The sequence below is a fragment of the Balaenoptera ricei genome, chromosome 4 (assembly GCF_028023285.1).
Source record: "Balaenoptera ricei isolate mBalRic1 chromosome 4, mBalRic1.hap2, whole genome shotgun sequence".
In the NCBI taxonomy this organism is placed as follows: Eukaryota; Metazoa; Chordata; class Mammalia; order Artiodactyla; family Balaenopteridae; genus Balaenoptera; species Balaenoptera ricei.
This window is the reverse complement of record NC_082642.1, coordinates 94,351,732-94,369,518: the sequence shown is the minus strand read 5'-3', so window position 1 is coordinate 94,369,518 and position 17,787 is coordinate 94,351,732. Positions and strand designations below refer to the sequence as shown.

General features: G+C 37.3%; 1 protein-coding gene across 2 annotated transcripts in view; it reads left to right on the top strand.

The window, feature by feature from the left end:
- The window catches only part of STXBP5L (syntaxin binding protein 5L), a 381,827-nt gene extending 377,787 nt beyond the window's left edge, over positions 1-4,040 (top strand). For both annotated transcript variants that reach the window (XM_059922136.1, XM_059922135.1), the window contains 3 exons: positions 1,341-1,452; positions 3,199-3,419; positions 3,999-4,040. In XM_059922136.1, the coding sequence (XP_059778119.1) occupies positions 1,341-1,452; positions 3,199-3,419; positions 3,999-4,040 (375 nt within the window). The remainder of the gene's footprint in view (positions 1-1,340; positions 1,453-3,198; positions 3,420-3,998) is intronic.
- Positions 4,041-17,787: the final 13,747 nt, after the last annotated feature.

The window sequence follows — 17,787 nt, the reverse complement described above, 5'->3', positions numbered from 1 at the left end:
AAGTGCTGAGTTGGGAAGTGGAGAGAGTGAAGGGGTGATGCTGGAGAGTTAGTCAAGAACAGAGCTTGGAACACCTTGTAAGCTCCTTAAGGAATCTGGCATTTATCCCCAGGGCAATAGCAAGTCATTGAAAAGGTTTAACAAATTTGTTTATTAAAGCTAATATTCTGGTTGCAGTATGGCAATTAGTTTTGAGGAATTAAGACTAAAAGTAGGGAGAAAAATTTGGAGGCTTTTTAAAATAATTAAGGCCAAAAATAATAGTGGTTTGAAATAAGGCAGCCAACAGTGAGGAGAGAGAAAAGTTAGCAGATTCAATGGCTATGAAGTGTAATCAGTCAGATTGGAGGGTTATTAGACGTAGGAGTGAAGGAAAGGAAGGAATTAATAATTATTCCTGTATTTCTGGGTTGGGGAACTAGTAGATGGTGCAGCCATTTCCAAAGAGAAAGGATTCGGAGGAAGAGCACAGGTCTGGGGAGTAGAGGTGAAAGGGGATGATGATGACAGTCATGCTGCAAGTTCACAGACAAACTGACATTAGGTCAAAGGTCTGACTTTGGGTTGAAGTTCCTTCCTCCAAACCAATGGTTCTCAAATTTTGGTCTGCTTTAGAAAGATCAAAGCAAGTTAAAACTTTTTAGGGCAAGTTAAAAGTTAGAAAAAGTTAGAGAAAGTTAAAAATACAGATAACCAGAACACATCTATGCAAATTTTGATTTAGCACGTGTGGAATAAAGCCTGTGCATCTGTGTTTCTAACAAGATATCTCCCCAGTCATTCTAAATCACATCAAATATTAAGAACAATTTTACCTCACCATGCAGTAGCTGCCTACTTTGACTCATTTAAATTATCTTGAGCTATTTCATAATTTTGTATGTGATATAAGAATAAATCCAGCCTTTCTCTACACACCACCAAAGGCTTCCCATTTCATAGGGCAGTCCATGCTTGGTTCCAGAAAGGGAACTAGGACAGGAAAGATGCTATGGTAATTGAAAAAGAATCAGAAGTCTAGACTGGCAGTCACTGATCAAGTGTAAATTAATCCTAGGGTGCATATTAGCTTCCCATGCTTTCTAATTGTAGAAGGAAGAAACGAAGAGGGCAGAAAAGTGAAAATTTTAGGATGTCAGTTCTTGGAGAAGGGAAGGGAAAGGAAGGAGGTGGAGAAAGAAATGCCAGAGAGAACTGGGAGCAAAGCAAAAATCACCAGGAAAATATATGGAGAACAGACTGCCTTTTCATGACGTGCTCTAACCTGCCACCATGTTATCTTTTGATCTGTTACTTTACTCTTAGTCAGTCTAATGCTATTTTCTTTTGATCTGATATAGGACATGCTAGGAGATTTGTTTACTCCCATAGAGACACCAGAAGCTCAAAACAGAGGCTTTCTCAAGGGACTCTTTGGTGGAAGTGGACAAACATTTGACAGAGAAGAGCTCTGTGAGTAACAGAAGACCTGTTTCTAGACTAGCGTTTTGCTTCTATAACATGAAAACTATTTGTTTACCAAACATGAATAAAATTGGTCACTTTATATTAGATGCAATTCTAATAGTACATGCAATTCATACAAAAAATGAGTAAGCTAATAAATGTGTCATTTGCAGGTAGATCATACCTACAAGGCAGGGTGAAGACATTTGGCTACTAAAATCTGAAAAAATGTTTTTGAATCTGCCTGCCTTTACTTCTAGGAAACAGATTCTTTATTCAGAATTCAAGGTTTACCAATGGTACAGAATAAATTACTTAAAAAAATCTACCTGCGAAACTCTGATGAACAATAATCAAAATGCAGTAGAAAGATACTAGGGAACATTTTCAGAGAGAAATTAAGAATACATTTTCCAGAATATCTGACCCACCATTTGGTCTTACAGATCAAAACTCCTTTTTTCTTGAATTTTTAACTATGCAAAAGATCTAGGTGCCTCCATACAATGGAATAGTATTCAGCCATAAAAGGGAATGACGTTTGATACATACTACAACATGGATGAACCTTGAAAACATCATGCTAAATTAAAGAAGGAAGACAAAAACGGCCACATATTGTATGATTCCTTTTATACAAAATGTTCTGAATAGATAAATCCATAGAGACAGAAAGTAAATTAATAGTTGCCAGGGACTGAGGCAAGGAGGGACTAGAAAGGGACTGCTAATGGGTACAGAGTTTTCTTTTTGGGGTGATGAAAATGTTCTAAAATTAGATAGTGGTGATAGTTGCACAAATCTGTGAATATGCTAAAAACCACTGAATTGTACACTTAAAAAGGGTGAGTTTTGGGAATCCCCTGGCAGTCCAGTGGTTAGGACTTGAAGCTTTCACTGCCGGGGCCAGGAGTTCGATCCCTGGTCTGGGAACTAAGATCCCGCAAGCTGTGCAGCATGGCCAAAAATTAAAAAAAAAAAAAAAGGGGGGGTGAATTTTATGATATGTGAATTTTACCTCAATAAGGCTCTTATTTTTTTAAAAATTGATCTAGATTCCATTCCTAACGTTATATCCTTGGGAATTCTCACTAAATTTTTACTAAGATAGCTGTTTTTCAATATTTAAAAGTTACTTCATTAAAATTAAGTGAAACTGCGCTTTGTAAATGATGGGGAAATTTTTAGTCTTTTATAAAGTAATAAAGTTCCTACAAATGTTTATTAATGCCCATCATGCATATACCCCATTCTCTAGTATTTACATACACACACACACACACACACAGATTTTTGAAAAACGACAACTGAGGCCTACAAAGACTGATAGCAAGATGAATACAGAAGATTGGAATGCCAACTTGGGCAGAAATTTAAATAAATGATCAGGCCTGAGATTAGAACAGACACTAATATGGGTTAAATATGAGGTCACAATAAAATTGTGAGCATCCCAACTCAGCAATGTCAAGAAATGCAATTATGCCAAATTGTATGGAACACCCCCTCACACACACACACACACACAAGAAGGCATATTATGGTACCAATATCTCCCTCAGTCTCTTTCATAGGCATTTTTCTTGGGTAAATGCTAACATCTGCAAATACAGATCTATGATAGGAACAAATATGTCTCTTCATGAGAACTATGACAGTAGAATTCAATGTAAGTACTTTGGTGATAAACTTGACTATAATTACTTGAATTACTGACAGAATGTTTTAAATTGCTATGGCTTGAACTCCCAGTTGGGGAAGCTTCAGCAGGAAAAGCATCACGCAGCCTTGCACAGCACATTCCTGGACCAGGTGGTATAGAAGGGATGAAAGGTGCTGCCGGAGGGGTGATGGGAGAGCTGACTCGTGCACGGATCGCACTTGATGAGAGAGGACAGAGGCTAGGAGAGCTGGAAGAGAAAACTGCAGGCATGATGACCAGTGCAGAAGCATTTTCCAAACATGCACATGAGGTAAACTGCCTAAGTAAATAAAGGCATCTTCATACAGTAATAACTTTAAACATTTAGGTCCTGCAAAAGAAAGCCTAACCAGTGATGCCACTGAAAGTAATCCTGTGTGAGAGCCAAGGTAACTGGGATCTCATTGTAAGTATTATAACTCCCCTCATACTGGGGAGAGAAAAGTGTTTTTTTAATACTATATTGATACTTCTTTACCTTAGAGGATGACTTAAAGGAAAATTATCCACTGGTTCTGGTACACTGGGTCTATATTGTGCATCAGCTGCTAAAAAGGTACTTAGGTTGATTACATGATCTCCCCCAACAAGGTGTGAGGGGGCAGTAGAGGCTGGGATCCACACACCCCTTTTTGTCTCAATCATTAAAAATCATTTCCTGTCAGGCAACTCTTTAGAGCTTGATTGGTTTTTTAAAAAAATCTTTCTATATGCACTTTATTTCAAAAAATAAAAGAAGTCTTATAAGTTTTGAGATTTTGATATGCATGATTAGCTCAATATGAGCTTGCTTTGATTAGCACTTTTAAATAATTTTTAACATCTTACGGTGACTATTTTTTCTTTGCAGTTAATGCTGAAATATAAGGATAAGAAATGGTACCAATTCTAAACTTCTAAAGAAGCTATGACTGCTTTGAGAAACCATTATTCAGGGAAACCAAATTTATTCCCAGCATCACTATTCAACTGCTAGAAGTTTCTTCCACAAAATGTTCCATTACAGTCCATCTGAAGTTATCATAAGGGAGACTTATCAGAGACACTGTACAACCCAAAGGCTGGAACCCTGGTTAAAACCCCAAGATATGGCTGAATTTGCCTCTTCCCATGTGGAATGGAGCTATCATCTTGGTATGTCGTTTGCTAAGGATTTACATTTAGGAACTACGGGGAGTCCTGATTTGAAAAAATCCTGTACAAACAAAAAGCATTAATGCACTTAATGAAAAAAATTTTTGCATGATAAATTAACATCTTAAGAGGAAAAGAAAAAAAAAAAGCATGTTGTGACAGAAGAAAAAAAGATTTATGATAAACTATTTTTATAAATTGGACCACACCTGACAATTTTAAAAAATCTGTGTTAGAAGATATCAGTGCATTTCAAGTACATTTGAATACCCAACTGAAAAAACAAACAAAACCAGAGTTTTCTTTTCATCTATAACTTTCATTATACTAGGACATTATTGAATTCTTATGGTAAGAGTCTGATTAACGTTCTTCTCTCTCCATAATATTTTACATTATTCGCAGTTCTTGGTCATAATCAAATATTGCCAGTACAGTAAATTATTCCTAACACAATTATATCTGTTTCTGTCACCTTCAGAACAAGTTGCTATTTTTAGTCACAAACCGTGCAGGGTTGGGTCACCTCGAAGCATTTTTTCAGCCTGGCTTATACTCTGCAGGGGAGTTGACAATAGGTTTGGGGAAACTAGACTTACAGGAACAATGCAGTTAGCTTTGAGAACTGATTTCACACACTCTGGTTTCAGTTTCTAAAGTGATATATTTTTAATGCTCCATTTGTATCCTTGTCTGCCAGTTACACAGTATATTACTGTTCAATCCCAGTGGGGTCTTCAATTCAAAGGTGCTCTTGCAGCCTGACACTCACAGACCAAACTGGTCATTCTCTTTAGTCTGATTCAGTAAAACCTCAGTTAATGTTTTAGGAAAGGGATTCTGACATTTCTGATTAACAAGGGCTTTCATTAGAAATTACTTTTTGGTTCAATACTTACTACTGAAAATTGTTATGAAGTGGTGGTGTTTTTGCTATCTTGGCTTTAGTCACCATTATGGACAACAGAAATTTCGTCACTCAACAGGCTAAATAACATAAGCCACAGGATTATGTCAACAGATACCAAATACCTATTCCTTATTAAAAGCTCTTTTAAAAATGGAATAAAGAATATCCTTAACATGATAAAAGATGATCTATTATAACTCAACAGAGAGCTAGTAGAGGCAAACAAAATAAAGATGTCTGCTACCATCATTTAATATGATTCTGGAAGTCAAAAGTCTTAGGAAATGAACATATGCAGATTCTGGGACCCATCCTATAATATGTATGTTGTTCTTTCAAAAAGAATCTTTTTTAAGAAAATTAATGGGTTTGGCTCATTGAATTTTAATTAATCAAGGTCTTATCAGACTCACATTGTGTTTCTTAAGAATTCACCATTTTCCTGAAGTCCAGGCTATTTGAGTAGTCAAAAATAGTATTTCTGCTTGTTTTTTGTTTTTAAATTTTTAGTGAATTTGTTTAAAGTGGCACTTCCTTCAAATGTTCTCAGTAATTTTGAGAAGAACAAATTAATCTTTGAGAAGAGTAATCTTTGAAAAGAGATGGAGGAAAGTCAGAAAATGTATACCAGGATAGCATTTCTCAGAGTCCTTGAATTCTCCTGATTTCTCAAAAAAGCCTTTCTATGAATCTCTCCAGACTCCTGTGAACAGCCTTAGGGTAACAGAACCTGACTTGGAAATAAAAACATGATACATAAAATTATATAGTAAAAATACTGAAGAAACTTGAGACCAGGATTTGGAAAACACTGGTAGCCAAATTGCAGTACACTATTTGTACCATCAGTTTCAAGGACCCAGTTTTCTGATTTTCTGAACAAATACTTTATCATTTCTATAGTTAAATAAAACTAAAAGAGTAAAATATTGGTTTATTTTAGAAACAATGAAATAAAGTCCAAAGTGGCATCAAATTCAATGACTATCTCTAAAGCCCCAATAGGATGTGACTTAACTTGTTCTACATTAGGGTTTCTCAACAATGGCACCATTAACAGGAAATTCTTTGTTATGTGGCACTGTCCTTTGCACTGCAGATGTTTAGCAGCACCCCTGGCCTCTCTCCACTAGATGCCAGTAGCGACCCCCACTCCCACCCGCCCCAAAATGACAATCAAAAATATCTCCAGCCATTGACAAAATTACCCCCAGTTGAGAGCCACTGTTCTACATCATTTGGAGACAGATTAAATGTGAATATGTAATATGTCCTGTATAAAATTAAACATCGTTAGTACACGGTAACAAATTATTATACCCAGAATTACATGTGTGGTTCGTATGCAATAAAATACTATTTTGGGGAAAGCTTACATGAATCACTGAAAGATAACAATTACAGAATATTTTAAAGCATACAGAAAAAATACCAGAAAGGACAAAATAGCATTTCACAGAAGTGCTTAAAACTGGCTTTAATGAATAGATCAAAAGTTTATAATTGGCACGTCAATTGGAAGTAAGGTGCTTCTGAAATGCTTGAAAAGAATAGGTTCTTTTTGTCTTTCAATATTGTTTTTATAAACCCTTTCTTAATGTAAGGGTAACTTCATCCCACAAACTCCTGATTAGTGGAATACAAATTAATGAGGTTTTACTGTATCAAAATTATTTTTCTAATTCAAAGAGATAGCAATAACAAGAATCTAATATGGACATGTTTTTCTCTTTGAACATTTCTGTTCTGTGGCACTGACCTTAGCATGCACACACACACACACACACACACCCCACCATCTTACCATCATCATCATCTTTGGAAAACGAGTACTGTTCATCCATGTAATACTTTACATCCCTCTTCTCTACTATTTAAATGTCTTGCCTCTATCTTGGAACATAAGAAAAATACTCCTAGTAACTTGAACAATGATAGAGAAAATGACTCTGAGCCTTAGTTGTCATCAAAATTACATTCTGTCTGCTTAAGGTGACATCAGAAGATAAGGCTTGCAAACCACAGTCTCTCTACAAGTTGACCATATCTCATTATGACTCCCTGAAGAGATAAGCCCTTCTTAGTGTCCCAGGAGAAAATGGGCCTTTAGCATTATAATTCATCATAAGGCTAGATGTATTTTTTTTTTCCTGGTTCTAATAATGCGAGCAATAATCCCTACTAAGAAATCATCCATTAACCTTGGAGTTTGGAGGGATGGATGATTGATTTATCATTTATTTTAATCCCCTGCAAAAGCAGTACTACCAGCTCTGCTCTCTACACTTCATTGAGACCCAGACTTAGTGCCCATCATCATCACAGTCATTATCTAACTTTGGAAGGATGGTGACAGAACTGAGTGAGATGTTTTCTGATAATTCAGTCATAAAGATAATTTTTCAAATCTTTCATATAGCATTTGAATGATTCTCCAGTTAATAAATCAGAATCCAGGTCTCTAGTACTCAAAGATCTTAAGGGATTGTAAAGGAAAAAGTTTACTGTTGGAGTCCTTTTTTAAAATGTGAAGCATGTGTCTGTTATCTGCATTAAGGGATCACCATGGCTTTGAGGAAGGAAGAGGAAAATCAAGATTATGCCCAAGGTTGGTTGAAGAAGATTAAGATTAGCTCTTTGAGATACTTGGTTTTAAAATGTTTGGCAGAAGGGAAAAATGAAGCAGATTTAGAAGAGTAAGCTAAAAGCCCTCTCATTGGTTTAGGGTCATTGGGACAACCCAGGAGTATCTGTGTGATTATAGCCTGTCTCCATGGGAAGGCATTGTAACTTGACCACTTTTGTTCTGAGAGGGCAATGCCAAAAGGAGTCAGTCGTTTCTGCGAGGCCTGCTCTTTGCATCAGGAGAAACGTGGTAGCCTTCACAGCTTCTTCACCTGTCCTCTGTAGCCCCAACCCCACTTGTGACCAGTTACTGTTTCACAGACACACTGCTCCAGGGGCCAGAAATACTTGCCAGTAAGTCATGTATTTGGATTGCACCATTCCAGGGAGCATGGCTGTAGAAGTTTATTGTATATATGTGCAGACAACATAGCCCTGAAAGGACAAAATTCAAAATAGGAAAGGTCTGACTTCGGAAAGAAGAGGAAATGCAATTTGGTACAAGTGGGCTGCGGTAAAGAGGGACATGGGAGCCAGAGTGAAGCATAAGAAGCTTTGATGAGGAACCGAGGCACAGTTGGTCTATTTATACATTTATGTAGGGAAGTGATTCTCAACTTTGGCTGTGCATAAGCATCACCTAAGGCGCTTCTAATATTCCCAGTTACACCAAAATCTTTCAGAGTGGGAACCAAACATCAGTATTTTTGAAAGCCTCCAAGATAGTTCCAATGTCCAGCCAAGGTTGATAACTACTACTAAGGAAGACACATTTGTCTGCCCTGACCGGTGTCTAAGCCCCACTTCTGAGGGGTCAAGGAAAGCAAGATATTGGAGATATTGGCCAGATTGATATTTATTCTGTGTCGCAACCCAAAACAAATGTTCTGTATAAATTTCTGACCAGGCAGTGCCCCATTAATTCTTAATATCTCTGTCTTTGTGATTTTCTCCTATATGACTGGCCACTAATTATTCCAATTCAAACATCTAGGTTTCAATTGCCTTATACGTGTGACATCACCAGACACCAAAGATATCATAAGAAATTCAATACCATGCAACGCGAAGTGGAAAACTAATTCTCAATAGTTGGATAGTAGAAATTCTCAAAACAATCATTTACCAAATCAGGTCCAAATTTATTAGTCATTCTTCATTTGGAGGAGACATGGGTACCAGGTACCTGTTCTGCCATAGCTATATTTTATTGGACTTGATCTTAGCAAGACGGGAGAGCAACTCTCCCTTTTTGATTGTTGTCTTTGCTCTCAGGGCAAAGGAGTTTGGATTTATTTTCTTAGTTACTGGACATGTGTTTAAAGGGAGAATGCCTGCAGCTGACTATGTGGCCTCCAGTGCCCTGAAAGAGTGATTTCACCTTCAAAAAAGGGAGAGTCCGCCTATCCAAGGCAATACTAGTCAATGAGAAAACAGGAGAGTTCTCTCCTCTCACACTGCTCCCCTCTGGTATTGGCCCATCCTTCTCAACTGCAAAGCCAGAAAATAAACTAGGTGGTAGTTATGGACAAGTGTGCACAGGATCAAAATCTCTAATAACCTATAATTTTTAGTACTTAATTATGTGATGTTTTATTCTAGGAAATAAGAAACAGATGACATCATTGATGTATCTTTCTTTCATCTTCAGAATTTTTGCATCTTTTCAGAAAATGACAAATTACTATTTTTCTGTTGCACTCAGCAATTGTGACTATACTTAAAATTCTTGTAGTCTGTAGAGATATCAATAAAATTGTATATGTTTGTACATAGATGCTCTCTTATGTTATATCATACACCACTAATGATTGTTGCCAAGATTAAATATGGACAGAGGTAAGACCCTCATTTGCAACAGTGTGAACTATGGTTTTGCAAACTAAAATTGTTTTAAAAAGGGGAGGTGGGTGGGGGAGTGATGTACAGCATATGTATTTGAACTAAAATAGAGAAAGGGAAAAAAAAAAACTAAACACAAATTCCCCAAACTGAAAGATTTTACTAGTTTATTAATCTAAAATGGTAGAAATAAATAAGATGTACTTACAAATTCAACATTCATACCTACTTCCTCACTTTTTTAAAGTTCAGACTTTAATCCCATGCAGGCAAAAAAATAAGCTATTATGGGCTTACACCACCACCTACTGGTTATTACGAACATATATTAACCAGCACCTGCAAAAGTCCCCCAGAAAGCCTGCGCTCTTCTGCTCCTCTGGCTTTCGGCTGCATGGTTAATTCCTCTTCACGCACTTTCTTTATATTTACCTCCACTGTGGCCTTGGCCAACTACTCTTACTCTTCCAAATGCTGTCTAAGTATTTCAGAAAAAATTTCCCACCACCACCATTTCCCTCCTAGTTTCGGTTCGATATAAAAATGGGAAAAAAACCGAACCAACCCTAGGCTAAAGAATGTTTTCTGATTTAAAGTAAAACTATTAAGATAGACTCTTTAAAAATCCAAATACCCAGTCTCCCCTTCGGAATTTTCTCAAAAGGATCCATTTACTTCCTCACCCTCTTTGAATTACAATCACTCAGGCTTCACGTATCTGTAATTCAGTGTTTAAAATACTGATTTGACTTTTTTCCTTCCTTCTCTCCCTCTCTCTTTTCTTTTTCCATTCATTCAGTCCAAAAGTCAACCAACCTGAGCAAGTTCTGACCACAGCCCCATGTAGGGACTGCACTGGAGCAGGGTGAGAGGGACAGCCCCTAGGAGGACAGAGCTGGAGTGAAGGGCTGGGTCAGCCCTCAGGTGGTCAGTAGTGGTGCCTGTGTGAGGGAGGCGGTGGAACAGGGCAGAAGCCAGCCCAGCAGGTCAGGAGATTAGGGACTGAGCAATTGGGTGAATACACTGAGGAGGCAGGAGGCAGGTTTCTCAATGACGGAGAAGAACAAGTAAAAGGGAAAGAATAACCTCTGTAGCGCTGGACTAGAATTTGAACTGTCAGTATGAGTTTTCTATATACACATACACACACATATATATATGACGTAACAAAGTGTGTGTGTGTGTTGTACACATGCATATCCTAATTCCGAACACCAAGAGGACTAGGAGCAACACCCGAGGAAAAAGGAGCATACCTAGTGCCTAGATTTTTATTTCTAAACACTATTCCCTGCTAAAAGGAACTGGGGCTCCTTGAAGAAATAGCTGATTTCAAGGGTGAAGCATGTTTTTGTGCCAGAAAATATTCAAAGAATCATGGGGATGTGTCAAAAGGACACAGAAGTCAGCTTGAAAAGGAATATACAGGCCAAATCAGGGATAATTTGGATCAAAAAGTAATGATAGGAATTGAATAAAATAGGAACTCATGAGTCCACATTGACATTAACTGATTAATTAGGAAAAGAGAAAGCTCTTCTTTACTGCAGAATGTCAACCAACAAACGTGGATGGAATTTTCAAATTTCTCTTTGGCAACCACTGTAGTGATAATATGGGCAACAAATACCAGTGGATGCTAAAACTAGTGGGTTAAAGTGGGATAGAGGAATAGGATATTTACATAGTCTCAAAGTATCTTCACAAAAAGTACTTATTAATCACCATATATACACACACACACACACACACACACATATATTTGTAAATAATTTTACACTGGAGAGACCCGGCAGACACTATTTTAATCAGGTGATCGATGTTACCATCACCAGTAGGGGAACAATCATGTGCCATCTGACAGCATGTAATGAAAAGAACACAGCATCACCTCTGTGATAATTCTGCCAAAAATGAACAATATGGAAATATTGGATAAAACCAAACTGAGAGACATTCTATAAAATGACTACCTTGTATTCCAACTTTCCAAGGTCATGAAAGTAGAGGAAAGATGGATGTTCCAGATTTAAGGAGACGTGACAAGTGGGTGCAACACATGATCTGGAATTGGACCCGTTTGCTATATAAGACATAATTGGCCCAAATCACAAAACTTAAGTGTGGTTTCCCACTTAAGTGGGAATGTTTGTGCTATTCTTGAAACTTTCATTTAGGTTTGAAATTATTTCAAAATAAAATTATAAAAATAAAAAGTACTTTCAATTTTGTTGATTTACTTGCATTTCAAAAACATTGTCTTCTACCTTTCACAGCAAATGAACAGCTGTTTTATGGATTAAAGAGTAGTCTTCTGAGCTGGTCTGGGAATCCAAACATTATTTAAAATTTTTCTTTCAAAAATGTGTTTTAATTACACATATAATACATGAATACATATTTGTAGTGACACCAAATAATAAATTTAGACAAGATAAAAGTGCAATTTCCCTTGGTCACCTCCTTATCTGTACTAGTTATTGGTTTGTTTCCTTCCAAACATTTTTCCATGCTGCAACTTGCTTATTCAAATACTTACTGTGTCTTAGGTACCTTTCCAGGTCAGGACTTCAAACATCATTCATTCTTTTTAACTTACTTATATTATTGCATGGTGTCAATAAAGCATAATTTGTTACTATTACTCTACTAGTAAACATTTAGATATTTCCCAATCCCTCGATATTACAAACAAGACTGCAGTGAATGAACATTGTTGCACATGCATTTAGCATATCTGCAAGTGTTTCTCCAGGGAAGATACTGTGGAATTCAGTCACAGGGTGTGCTGGTTTAAACCTCTTAAATAGATGTTGCCAATTAAACTATTCTTCACCAGTGTATGAGAACTACTGTTGCCCTACATCTTTGCCCATTCTCAATATTAATTTTTTCTCAATCTGAAAGGTGAAAATGGCATCTTGTTTTTATTTTTCCTGATTAGTGAAATTGAACACCTTTTTATGTTTACATTCTTACCCCCTCTTTTGTGACTTGTCTGTTTGTAATTTTTTATTATGTTCTCTTAATAGTTCTGTTGTGGTAATCCTACAGAAGTAGACTAGACACCCTACCCAAAATTTGGTTTGGATATTAAGACTAATGACACATACACACACCCTAGGAGGACACAAAAAAGATTTACTATTGACATAAAGAGGCTTTCTGGGGAGAGAAGAGTAGCACTCAAAGTGGTCTAAAATGGCTTGAGAGCACAGGTAAAGAGACTGGCTCAGGGTTTTTATTGTGATTGGGGGTGGGACCAGCATTTGCAGAGAGAGGCTGCACTGGAAAGAGGGGAGCACTCAGGCTTTCTTCTCAGTTCACCCAGACATGGGGCTGAAGGGGAAAAGAGAGGGTGAGGCTTGAAACTTGTCAGCAAACATCAAGAGATGGAGTCAGACTCTTTAACACAGGTTATCTATTATTGATTTTTAGTATAACTCTGGAAATTAGTGTAGTTATTTTTTATAACTGCTTTTTCCTTATTTTTGAGTCTTCCTAAAGATGATTGGTTTCTGGGTTTAGAGGAAGGCTTATATGACCTCGGTGTAAAGGAAGAAGGGTCCTGGTCCTTGTGCTTCACTCTGAGTCCTCTGTGATTCCCTCTATAACAGTGGCGGGTCTGTTCGAGACACTTGAGCACCTTTCACTGATTTGTGCTAAAGTACACTTAGTGAATGTGTGCCTTGCTCTCTCGTTTGGGGCAGGGCCCTGTGGTCTCACTTGCTAACTCAGTCTCATCTAGGCTATGGATCCCTCTGGGGTTATCTATGCCCTTCTCCTGGATTAGGCTGTTCAGTATCTTGATGTTATCACTTTTTCATATTGAGGATTTTTTTCTTTTAATGTAGTCAAATTTTATAATCTTTTAGCTTTATGATTTTTGAACTTTGTTTTAAAGGCCTTTACATCTATAAAATAATAAACTCTCATATCTTCTTTACTTTCACAGTTTTATTTTTTATATTTAAGGCTTTAATCCATCTGGAGTCTTCATATTTTGACAAATGGAAAACATATCATTACATCCCTATTTTTAAATGACTTATCCTTTCACCTCTAATTTGAAGTGACATTTAAATCATTTCCCATATACACCTAAGTCTGTTTCCTAAATTTTTAGTCTGCCCAAGTAATCTATTTGTCTATTTCTAGGTCCTTATCAAATAATTAAATTACTACAATCTTTATAATATGTCCTAATATTGATCTTTTTTGGTTTAGTTTAATAGGTATTGAGTTTTTTTCTCTAGGTGAATTTTAGTATATTATCTATCTCAAAAAAAAAAAATTCCTGTTGAGACTTTGATTGGAATTACAGTAAATTTGGAGGTTAATAAATAACAAAGATTTTTGCTGGAATCGCTTCCCCTAGGATATCTTCATCCTCTTTGTCACAACCATTTCCCTCATTTATGATGATAATTTTGCCTTCTGGGTTTTTCAAGTTGCATATCTAGAGAATCTAGAATGGCATCAGTGTCAATACTTCGACAGTCAACTATTTCTTATATAACTCTACATCCAATTTGAATTTCACTTTATACTGCTGTCATTTTTCATTTCTCTGGTACACCTGCATCTTAATTAGCCAATTTTCTCTCCTGGTTAACCATTTTTATAAAATGTCACATGGATTTAACACTGGGAGACCAGGAGTCAACACTGCTACATGCTTTATTGTCTGTATGTAAAGTGAATGACAGATGTACAGTGACCAGTCATGGACAGACTTGGAAAGAAATGATGCAATTGGTAACTCACCACGTGTATTAGTTTCCTATTACTGCTATAACAAATAACTACAAACTTACTGGCTTAAAACAACACAAATTTAGGGGTGACATCACCAAGATGGTGACATAGGTCATTCCCAACTTCTCTCCTCCTCACAAGAACAACTAACAACTATTCATGGACAAGACACCACTGAGAAAATCCTAGAATGCAGGGTGAGACTGAAGCATCCCCTTCACCACAGAGACTGAGACAGACCACGTTAGAAGGATGAGAGGAGCTGCTACATGCTGACCACACTGCCTCTCCCCCAGGCCAGCACAGCATGGGTCTCCCCTGAACTTACAGTTCTTCCAGTGAGAAAAGAGATCCCAGTGGACATCCAGCTCTTCCAGTGTTTTGGGTCCCTTCTTGGGAGTCCCACTGGAGTCTTGCCTTATGAGGATAACAAGGGAATCTGCAGGGCTTGACCTCTGAGAATCAGATTGTGATGAAGAAGGGGTGTGAGGCCTGCAACAACCAGCACTCAGATCTTGCAGACCCAGGTCCTACTTAAAACGCCCAGGTAGTAGTCCCAACTAGTGGCTTTGCTCATCAGCATAGCCAAGACTGCAGCCAAGACTGCAGCCAAGAGCTGCAGTCTGACCAGGGAACTCAGCAAGGTGCAGGTCTGCCTGACTTGGGACCTCAAACAAATACCCCTACCCACCCTGGAGCCTGGTCTGCCTACCCTCACCCTCCACCCTCCCCATCCAGGCAAGGGAGCAGAATCATAGCTCCACTCACTGTTCAGTGTAGCTCCCAGTCCTGCCCAACCAGAAAGCATCTGGGTGCAATAATTACTTTGATGGATTAAATTATCCAATCAAAACATGAATGGATTAAAAAAAAAAAGCACGACATGACCCTCACTTTAGCCTTAAAGACACACATAGACTAACAGTAAAGGGATGGAAAAAGATACGTCAAGCAAATGATAAACGCTCCGCCCCCCCCCCCAAAAAAAAGCAGGGGGTATCTAGACTTATATCAGACAAAATAGACTTTAATGTAAAAATGACAAAAAAATGATTATTATATAATGATAAAGAGGTCAGTTCATCAAGAGGATATAACAATTGTAAATATTTATGCGTCCAGTATTGGAGCACCTATATATGTTAGCAGAAACTAACAGAACTGAATGGAGAAATAAACAGTAATACAAATATAGTTGGGGACATTAATACACCACTCTCAACAATGGATTCTCATCCAAAAAGAGAATCATTAAAGAAAGAGCGAATTTGAACAATACTATTGATCAAATGGCTCTAACAGCCATATACAGGACTTTCTATCCAACAACAGCAAAATATACACACTTCTCAAGCACAAATGGAACATTTTCTAGGATAGACCATAGGTTGGGCCACAAAACAAGTCTTAGCAAATTCAACAAGACTGAAATTATACCAAATACCTTCTATGACCACAATGGTATAGAAACTAGAAATCAGCAACAGGAGAAAAACTGGAAAACTCACAATTACAAGGAAATTAAACAATACTTTCCTGAACAACCAATGGATCAAAGAAGAAATTAAAGGGGAAATAAAAGAGAAGCTTGAGAAAAATGAAAAAGGAAACACAATTTATCAAGATGTATGAGATGCAGTAAAAGCAGTTCTAAGAGAGAAGTTCACAGCAAAAAATGCCTACATTAAGGAACAAGACAAACTCACAAATATTGTGTATTTTACAAATTAAAGGTTTGTGGCAACCCTGTGTCAAGCAAGTCTATCAACACCATTTATCCAATAGCATTTACTCATTTTGTGTCTCTGTGTCACATTTTGGTAATTCTCCCAATATTTCCAACTTTTTCATTATGATTATATTTGTTATGGTGATCTGTGATCAATGATCTTTGATATTACCATTGCAAAATGATTACAGTTCGCTGAAGGCTCAGATGATGGTCAGCATTTTTTAGCAATAAAGTATTTTTTAATTAAAGAAAAAAAACCCAAGATCCCAAATAATCAACCTAACTCTACAGCTCAAGAAACTAGAAAAGGAAGCGCAAACTAAGCCCAAATTTAGCAGAAGAATGTAAATAATAAAGATTAGAGCAGAAATAAATGAAATAGAAAACAGGAACAATAGAAAAGATTAACAAAACTAAGAATTGGTTCCTTAAAAAGATAAACAAAACTGACAAATCTTCAGTTACACTAACCAAGGAAAAAAGAGGACCCAAATCAACAAAATTATAAATGAAAGAGGAGACATTACAAATGATACCACAGAAACACAAAGGATCATAAGAGGCTACTATGAACGACTATATTCCAACAAACTGGGCAATCTAAAGAAATGGAAAAACTACTAGAAACATAAAACCAACCAAGACTGAATCATGAAAATTAGAAAATTTGGACAGAGAAATTACTAGTAAGGATACTGATTCAGTAATAAAAAAAACCTCCCAACAAACAAAAGCCCGGAACCAGATGACTTCACTGGTGAATTTTACCAAACATTTAGGGAAAAATTAATGCCAATCCCTCTCAAAGTCTTTGAAAAAAATCAAAGAGAAGGGAACACTTCTAAACTCATTTTATGAGGTCAGCATTACCCTGATACCAAAGCCAGAAAAGGACACTACAAGAGAAGAAAATTACAAGCCAATATCGCTGATATACCCAGATGCAAATATCCTCAACAAAATACTAGCAGACTGAATTCAACAGCACATTAAAGGGATTATACTCCATTATCAACTGAAATTTATACCTGGGATGCAAGGATGTTTCAACATATGCAAATCAATAAGTGTGATACACCAAGTTAACAGAATGAAGGATAAAAATCATACAATCATCTCAATAGATGCAGAAAAAGCATTTGACAATATTCAACATCTATTCATAATAAAAACTCTTAATAAATTAGGTATAGAAGGAATGTACCTCAACAGAATAAAGGCCATATATGACAAGCCCAAAGCTAACATCATGCTCAATGGTGAAAGGTTAAAAGCTTTTCCTCTAAGATTTGGAATAAGACAAGTGTGCCAACTCTCAACCACTCCTGTTAAAAACAGTACTGGAGGGGCTTCCCTGGTGGCGCAGTGGTTGAGAATCTGCCTGCCAATGCAGGGGACACGGGTTCGAGCCCTGGTCTGGGAAGATCCCACGTGCTGCGGAGCGACTAGGCCCGTGAGCCACAATTACTGAGCCTGCGTGTCTGGAGCCTGTGCTCCGCAACAAGAGAGGCCGCGATAGTGAGAGGCCCGCGCACCGCGATGAAGAGTGGCCCCTGCTTGCTGCAACTAGAGAAAGCCCTCGCACAGAAACGAAGACCCAACACAGTCAAAAATAAATTAATTAATTAAAAAAACAAA